The 9,097-nt window shown below is 42.8% G+C and overlaps 1 protein-coding gene across 1 annotated transcript in view; it reads right to left on the bottom strand.

Moving 5' to 3' along the window:
* Positions 1–9,097, bottom strand: part of TANGO6 (transport and golgi organization 6 homolog) — a 186,763-nt gene continuing 177,666 nt past the window's right edge. The window contains exon 18 of the mRNA XM_032424246.1: positions 1–1,076. Coding sequence (XP_032280137.1) covers positions 900–1,076 — 177 coding nt within the window. The 3' untranslated portion in view covers positions 1–899. The remainder of the gene's footprint in view (positions 1,077–9,097) is intronic.

The raw sequence follows: 9,097 nt of genomic DNA, 5'->3' as shown, positions 1-9,097 counted from the left end.
TCAAATTCAGTGGCCAAAATATATAAATAAATAAAGAGGAGTCCACAGTGCTACATCTGACATGATTTCAATAAACTTGGCATCACGTCACCAATATGCTACACACTTTCCAGCACACGTTTAATCAACCCATTGTCTAAGCATTCCTCCCTAAAGGAGCAGAGGACTGAATGCACGATATAAACTCTCTCATCTGAGATGTTTGTGGCTCTTTTGTCCTATAATTAGGGCAACTTAATGAAAACAGTAGCAGAGGGAGCTAAGAAAATAGCTCAGGAGGACAAACAAAGGGCTTACCCTTCATCTCTGGAAGATTCAACCAGCTCGACTCTCTTTTCTGGAGATCAAATCCTCCTCAATGCCACAGCTTTCCAGCTCAATAGCAGAAGACCAGATTCAGACCTGTTCTTTCTAGCTAAAATAATTTTATTCCATTTTGCCTATTTTGATAACAGTTTCCTTCCCCTCCCTGCCTCCAAATGCATTTCTGTGCTCTGATCTGCCTCTTGAGCAGCCGAGGATGACTAGCTCTGGCTGTTCCTCATTATCACAAGGAAGAACAGTCTCACCACGGAAGAATATCAAGATACGTGACACATGTACCACTCAGGGGGGTGATCAACCTCTTCAGTTCAAGTGACAAGAAAAGAAGGGTCCATTAGTCAAATTCTACCAGTCGTGTTAAAAATATACTTCCATCAAGTAGACTTCTTTCTCTAAATGCTATAGGACAGTGAAAAATGTGTAGATAAATGAGATTTGTAATCTTTTGTCTTCTAAGGACACATGCTTCAGGCCGGGTGCAGGACGGCTAAATAGATGCTTTAGGAAGGTCAGCCTGAAGACGCAAACGGCCAGAGACATAAAGCCATCCCTCCTTGATGTCCTCTGAGCCAGGTCTATGGCAGAACCACAATCTTTTTCTCCAGCTTCTGTGGTGGGAAGAGGAAATTTCTCATTATCTCATCCAGCTCTTCAAGGGCCAGCTGGGCATGGAGCTTGGCCACGTCATCAGGCTCCAAGCGCACCACGTGTTTCAGCAGGTGGTAGAGATCCTTGAGGACATCCCTCAGCACCTGTATGAGAGAGACAGCGTCATGACGATCTGTCTACTGTGCCAAAATTTCTCAGAACGACCTATCTACCGTCTCCTTCCTGAGAAGTTCTGTGAGGAAACTCACAGGCTCCCTGAAGAAGATTATGCATGGCCTTCTCAGATGGAAGGAGGGTAGCTGTACTGAGATAGGCTTCCTTTTGGGTTTCTCATGACCCCTGACACCTCACTACACTGGCCTTGGGGGCTGCTACTCCCTTTTATCCCCAGGCCAAAGTAGAGATCCCAGGCCCCTTCGTTCAGTCCCAAAGCATGGCACAGAACTCAGGACCACAGACAGGTCATGGTGCCCAGACAGGGTGACCCACGGTGCCCAGACAGAGCATAATTACCAGCACCTTCCTCTCTAGGTCCCACAAAGCCCTCTGCGGACACCCATCTGCACACATCTATCTTATGAGACCCAGAAGGCTATCTCTTCAGCAAGCATGCCTTTCCTTGCCACTGCTTTAAAAATTTTCCACCCCAGTTCCATCTCCATGCCCTTCTTCAAGTCACTATAATTTTACTTTTCAACTGCAAGGTTGCAACAGGAAACAAGGGAAGGCTCTGTAGATAGAGCCACACCCATCCTTCACGTCCAGTCCTCTCATCTTAGGCTCTGGTATGGAACTAGGAGGGTGCCAAAGCACCTACTCCCCAGAGCTCCTAATTTCCTCCAAAATCCTCCTGGCTTTGGAGTTACAACTTTTAGCAGGAAACAGGTTTCAAAAGAACAGGTAAACTCAAGTAAGAGGCCTTAGGGATCAGCTGGCCAAACTAGAGACTGAAGACTCTAGGTCACAGGGGGTCACATGACTTGTCTACGGCTCCTTGTGAAATTACTTCTGGTCTAGGGCTCTTTGCCTCAAAAGCTACTATTTTTGCCTCAGGTACTGTATGAAGTATTTTTCATATATTACCCAATTTTTATGAGAAAGATATTAGCCCCATTTTACAGATGAAACATAGAAGATTAGAGGGTTATATAACATCCCAAGATTACTCAGCTAAAAAAATGGGGGAGCCAGATTTTAAACATCCAGAGCCTGTGTTCTTATTTGTTTATTTTTATTGAAAAGGTAATACAGTAGAAAAAAGTACACATTAAGAAATAAGTCTCAGGGAGGGGGGCCTGGGTGGCTCAGTCGGTGAAGTGTCCGACTCTTTTTTTTTTAATTTTTTTTATTAACATATAATGTATTATTTGGTGTTGAGTTTGATAAATTTGGGGTACAGGTCTGTGATTCATCAGTCTTAAACAAGTTTGGGTGTTGAGTTTGATAAATTTCAGGGGTACAGGTCTGTGATTCATCAGTCTTACACAATTCACAGCGCTCACCACAACACATACCCTCCGCAGTGTCCATCACCCAGCCACCCCATCCCCTGACCCCCCTCCACCCCAGCAACCCTCAGTTTGTTTCCTGAGATTAAGAGTCTCTTATGGTTTGTCTCTCTCTCTGGTTTCATCTTGTTTCATTTTTTCCTCTCTTCCCCTATGATCCTCTGCCTTGTTTCTCAAATTCCACATATCAGTGAGATCATATGATACTTGTCTTTCTCTGATTGACTTATTTCGCTTAGCATAATACCCTCTAGTTCCATCCACGTCACTGCAAATGGTAAGATTTCATTTTCTGATGGCTGCATAATATTCCATTGTATATACATACCACATCTTCTTTATCCATTCATCTTTCGATGGACATCTAGGTTCTTTCCATAGTTTGGCTACTGTGGACATTGCTGCTATAAACATCGGGGTGCATGTGCCCCTTCAGATCACTACATTTGTATCTTTGGGGTAAATACCCAGTAGTGCAATTGCTGGGTCGTAGGGTAGCTCTATTTTCAACTTTTTGAGGAACCTCCATTTCCAGAGTGGCTGCACCAGCTTGCATTCCCACCAACAGTGTAGGAGGGTTCCCCTTTCCCCGCATCCTCGTCAACATCTGTCGTTTCCTGACTTGTTAATTTTAGCCATTCTGACTGTGTGAGGTGGTATCTCATTGTGGTTTCGATTTGTATTTCCCTGATGCCAAGTGATGTTGAGCACTTTTTCATGTGTCTGTTGGCCACTTGGATGTCTTCTTTGCAGAAATGTCTGTTCATGTCTTCTGCCCATTTCTTGATTGGATTATTTGTTCTTTGGGTGTTGGATTTGATAAATTCTTCATAGATTTTTGGATACTAGACCTTTATCTGATACATCATTTACAAATATCTTCTCCCATTCTGTCGGTTGTCTTTTGGTTTTGTTGACTGTTTCCTTTGCTGTGCAAAAGCTTTTTATCTTGATGAAGTCCCAATAGTTGATTTTTGCCCTTGCTTCCCTTGCCTTTGGCGATGTGTCTAGGAAGAAGTTGCTGCGGCTGAGGTTGAAGAGGTTTCTGCCTGTGTTATCCTCAAGGATTTTGATGGATTCCTGTCTCATATTTAGGTCTTTCATCCATTTTGAATCTATTTTTGTGTGTGGTGTGAGGAAATGGTCCAGTTTCATTCTTCTGCATGTGGCTGTCCAATTTTCCCAACACCATTTGTTGAAGAGACGGTCTTTTTTCCATTGGATATTCTTTCCTGCTTTGTCGAAGATTAGTTGACCATAGAGTTGAGGGTCCATTTCTGGGCTCTCTATTCTGTTCCATTGATCTATGTGTCTGTTTTTGTGCCAGTACCATACTGTCTTGATCATGACTGCTTTGTAATAGAGCTTGAAGTCCTGAAGTGTCTGACTCTTGATCTCGGCTCAGGTCTCGATCTCAAGGTCGTGAGTTCAAGCCCTGCGCTGGACTCCACATTGGGCGTGAAGCCTACTTAAAAAAAAAAAGTCTCTCTTCTACTCCAGGCTCTTAAGTTTCCTTTCTCAGAGGATATCATGCTTAATTGAGAAATGTTCTAGGTATTTATAAGCATACATATGTATGTGCCTTCTCCCCCCCCGCTTTAAAACCACAGAATTATATTTTATGTTGTTATATGCCATCATCCCCACTGACTTATTATATTTTGAAGATCTTTTGTATATTTGGCACATACAGAAATACTTTTTAAAAAATGCCTGCATAGGATTCATGTCACACAATTTATCTGCCAATGAAACTCATTTTTTTACCTTTTGATATTGCAAATATTGCTGCAATAAACACTCTGCCTTTCTGTCTTTGCAGACATGAACAAGTGTATCTATAGGACAAATATCTAGAAATGGAATCTCTAGGTCAAAAGGTAATGCACACATAAAATTGTGACAGATGTGGCCAGAGAGTTGCAATAATCTACATCTCCACATAACATTATATTCTCGTCAGTGCTATGTACTGTAAATTGTTTATCTTTGCTTATCTGCTAAGTGAAAAATAACATCATGCTGTTCTAAATTTGCATCTAATAAATAAACTACATATTGTTTCTGGTATGTGTAACTGAACTTTACCTTACTGATTTGTAAGAGCTCTTTGTATATAAAAAAAAAGGTCTATTATTTATTATATAAGTCGCAAATGTTGTTTGTCATAGTTGGCATTTTTTCTTTGTGAAATTTTTTTTCCAGGGGAGAAATTTGCACTTTTGATGTAGTTAAATTTATTTATTTTTAAAAATATTTTATTTATTTGACAGAGAGAGACACAGCGAGAGAGGGAACACAAGCAGGGGGAGTGGGAGAGGGAGAAGCAGGCTTCTTGCAGAGCAGGGAGCCCGATGCGGGGCTCGATCCCAGGACCCTGGGATCATGACCTGAGCCGAAGGCAGACACCCAACGACTGAGCCACCCAGGCACCCCAATGTAGTTAAATTTATTAATTTTTCCTTTATGGTTTCTGGATTTTGTATTTTGCTTAGAAGAGGGCCTATAATCTTAAGCACTCTGCTATGTTGTATTGTTTCTATTTACTAATAGTGCCACCTCACATGAATCCTGTTGGGTTTATGTCACTATATGCAGCATCTCTGACAATAACTGGTTCAAATGGTCTCTAAGACTTTCTCTCACCACTTTGTTTTCTTTATTTATTTTTAAGGATTGTTTTATTTTTTATTTTATCATTTTTTTTAAAAGTAGGCTCCATGCCCAATGTGGGGCTTGAACTCATGACCCTGAGAACAAGAGTCACATGCTCTACTGACTGGGCCAGCTGGGAGCCCCTTTCTGTACTTTGGAACTTCAAGCACTGGCTGTACCCTGAAGTCTATGCCAATGTATAATTTCCAAAAAGGAGGAAGATCAGAAAAAAAGAAATAGGAGAATGTAGACATTCATCCATTTCTTCACTTTTGTGGCTTTTCATAGAAACCTTGTAATAAATATATATTATAGCCTATGTACTATAAACATGGGCTGTCTCTGAAAAAAAAAAAAATTAAAAAACTGGTTGCCTGGGACACCTGGGTGGCTCAGTCGGTTAAGCATCTGCCTTTGGCTCAGGTCATGATCCCAGGGTCCTGGGATGGAGCCCCGCATCGGGCTCCCTGCTCAGCGGGAAGCCTGCCTCTCCCTCTCCCACTCCCCCTGCTTGTGCTCTCTCTGTCAAATAAATAAATAAAATCTTAAAAAACAAAAACAAAAACTGGCTGCCTCCAGGGAAGGTAACTGGAGAGGGATATGGGAGAATTATACACTCTTGTACCTTTTTAATATTGTATTTTATGAACATATTACCTACTAAAGAATAAATAAGCTTTTTGATTAACTGAATTAACTACTAGGCAAAGGTTTTCCATAAGGCCATTTAATAGGTAGAAGAGATACAGAACCTGACTTGAAAGGCTCACTGTCTGGTGGGGATGGTAAGTCATACACATAAATAAAGAATACAGAACAAATACAGTAAGTGTCCTAACAGAGCAGAGAGAGAGTACAAAGAGAGGTTACAGGAAACAGAGGTTACATTTTAGGAACAGGAAGTGAACTGGAGATGGGGAGCAGAAATGATAGGGAATGCTTAATTCGGTGGGTAACAAGTACAGTTGACTCTTGAAAAACAAAGGTCTGCACTGTATGGGTCTATTTATGTGTGATATTTTTGACAAATACAGTACTGTAAATATATTTTCTCTTCCTTGTGATTTTCTTACGAACATTTCCTTTACTCTAACCTACTTTAAGAATACAGTATGTAATATATATAACGTATAGAATATATATTAATAGATATATTAATAGACCCCTTATGTTATCAGTAAGGCTTCTGGCCAACAGTAGGCTATCAGTAGTCAAGCTTCTGGGGAGTCAAAAGTTATGCATGGAGGGGCGCCTGGGTGGCTCAGTCGTTAAGCATTTGACTCTTGGGGCGCCTGGGTGGCTCAGTCGTTAAGCACCTGCCTTCGGCTCAGGTCACGATCCCAGAGTCCTGGGATCGAGCCCCGCATCGGGCTCCCTGCTCCGCGGGAAGCCTGCTTCTCCCTCTCCCACTCCCCCTGCTTGTGTTCCCTCTCTCGCTGTGTCTCTGTCAAATAAATAAATAAAATCTTAAAAAAAAAAAAAAAGTTTCGCGTAGAGTTTTGACTGCACTGGGGTGGGAGTGGGGTGTGGGCATCCCTAACCCTTGCACTGCTCAAGGGTCAACTATACAGGAACTGGGCCTGAAGTCCCCTGAGCTTTCCACACAAGTATGCTGAGCATGTAGCATCACATATCTTGGACTTGCTAAAGAATAGAGAAAGAGCCTTTTCCATCTTTTGCTATTCTTGAACAGCATGGGTGTTGGGGAGTGGAAAGAGGAAGGTAGGGGAGAAGGGGCACATAAAACAAGCCCCCCAGGCAACTTGCCTGTCTCCCTCTTGTCCCCTGTGTTCCAGGTGCCGGTGGGGCGGACCTTCTTTCTTTCTTTGAGCAAAGCTCCTTCTCAGCGCAAGGCCTTTGCATATGCTGTTCCCTCAGCCTGGAAGACTATTTCGCCTCCTCTTCACCCTGCAACTCCTACTCACCCTCAGCCTAAAATACTTCCTCAGGGATGCCTTCTCTAACTCCCATCTAGGTAAGTCTTTCTACCCTACCTGTAGTTCTGTTTGTAACTCGTATCACAGTTGTAATTTAAATATTTATTGTGTAATTAAAAGTATGTTTTCCTCACTAGATGACATGTACTATTGACCCTGAGGCCATATCTTGCCTTGTTCATTCTGGTGTAGTCCCAATACCTTAGATAGTGACTGGTACATGGCAAATACCTAAAAAATTTCTGAATGGAAGAAGGCACGTACATATGCATGCTACTCCTGGCCAGTTTCTCACTCACTAAAAACTAAAAATTCGAAGAACATCTATTGGAACAGTGCCAGACAACCAGGCTCAGGCTCGCTTCATGGGTGGGTGACCTGAGCAGTCACATTAGGTCCCCCAGTCAAGAGGGCCACATGCTTGGTTCAATGATATGCTATGGTTATCTTAAACTTCTTAATAATTGTATCTTTGGATTTGTATTTTTTAAGGGAAGTACAGTGGGACAGAGGAGCGTCAGTGTGAGCAGATGAGATATGCCCAACATGTGTGCCCACCATTCTCTGCCGGTGCGTCCTGCACGCAGCATCCGCCATGCCCCAGGGGCAGAGAACTCTGAGGGACACACAATGTGCAGGAGTTCAGCAAGACCTGAAGCCAGAAGAAGGGCAGCATGTTTGTTATATTCAGGACTGAGCACACGGAGACATGGACAGCCCCGAGAGGCCACACTTTCCACTGGAACCAGAACTTGCTTCAAACACAGAAAGAAGACAATGGCTTTCTAAGAAACATGGATGAGTAAGGTACCCTATAATATCCTTCATGTTGAGCCAGCCATTTACTCTGAAATTGATGATATACAGGAAACAGGACAATACACAGTTCTTTGTTCCTTTCAGTCCTTTGTTATTCACCAGTAAACTGAAGGTAAAGAGCGTTGACAGAACGTGCACATATCAAGAAGAAAAATAAAAGCAGTTGAGCTAGTTTTGTGCAGTTTCCACTGTTCTGCTGAGAAGGAAATATGTATGTGTGTATAAGCTACAGAATATAATTTGTGTAATTTTCATGATTCCACATGAGTTAAACGCTCTTTTTTTTTTTTAAGATTTTATTTATTTATTTGAGAGAGAGAGAAAGTGTGCACACACACTGGAATGGGGTTGCAGGGGAGGAACAGGGGGAAGGAGAGGGAGGGGAAAACCATCCCAAGCAGACTCTGTGCTGAGTGTGGAGCCCAATGCAGGGCTTGATCTCATGACCCTGAGACCATGAACTGAGCAGAAACTGAGTCAGCTCCCTGCTCATTGAGGAGTTGGCTTCTCCCTCTCCCTTTGCCACTTCCCTTGCTTGTGCTCTCTCTGTTAAATAAATAAAATCTTAAAAAAAAAAAATGTTAAAAAAATTTTCTCTACTTAGAACAACATTAACAGCAAATAATACAAAAATGACAAATTGAGGGAGAGAAAAATTGTGAAAGAAAGGAAAAAACTTTCTATATATATACCATTAACAGCATGTTTTCCTGATTTTTCTGAGCCAGGTATCCCACCTTTTCGTTCTGCACTGGGCCCCACATATTACACAGATGGCTCTGCAGACAACTCTCACTGCTCCTTGCCTAGTGTCGCCAAATAAAGTGCCCAGATACTGTGGGCAAAGCTCACAGAGATGCTGCCCAAATGTGGAGCAGCTGTTTCTGGGTTTTCTCAGGGAGCTGCTGAGATGGAATGGGAGTGGGTCTCCTAGCACCGGCGCATGCAGACTGGGGGAGGCGGGGGGCACTATCCTCACTGCCCTTTGGTAACCTCTCTTTCCTCGAGGCTGGCAGTGTGAAAAGGAGAGATGGTTGCTGGAAGAGGATGACTCCCTAGAGCTACTGCCTCATGATTACTCACTCATCCAATAATCATTGTTAAGGGCCTACTTCGTGCCCAGGCAGTGTGCTGGTGATGAAAGGATGAATAATGCATGAACTCTACCCTCTGGCAGCTACAGCCTAGCGGGGAGGCAGGCAGACACACACACACGCACGCACGCACCACACGCACGCACCACAC

Source organism: Phoca vitulina, unplaced genomic scaffold, assembly GCF_004348235.1.
Source record: "Phoca vitulina isolate PV1807 unplaced genomic scaffold, GSC_HSeal_1.0 scaffold30, whole genome shotgun sequence".
In the NCBI taxonomy this organism is placed as follows: domain Eukaryota; kingdom Metazoa; phylum Chordata; class Mammalia; order Carnivora; family Phocidae; genus Phoca; species Phoca vitulina.
The sequence above is the reverse complement of the archived record's forward strand: the minus strand, read 5'-3'. Positions and strand labels throughout refer to the sequence as shown.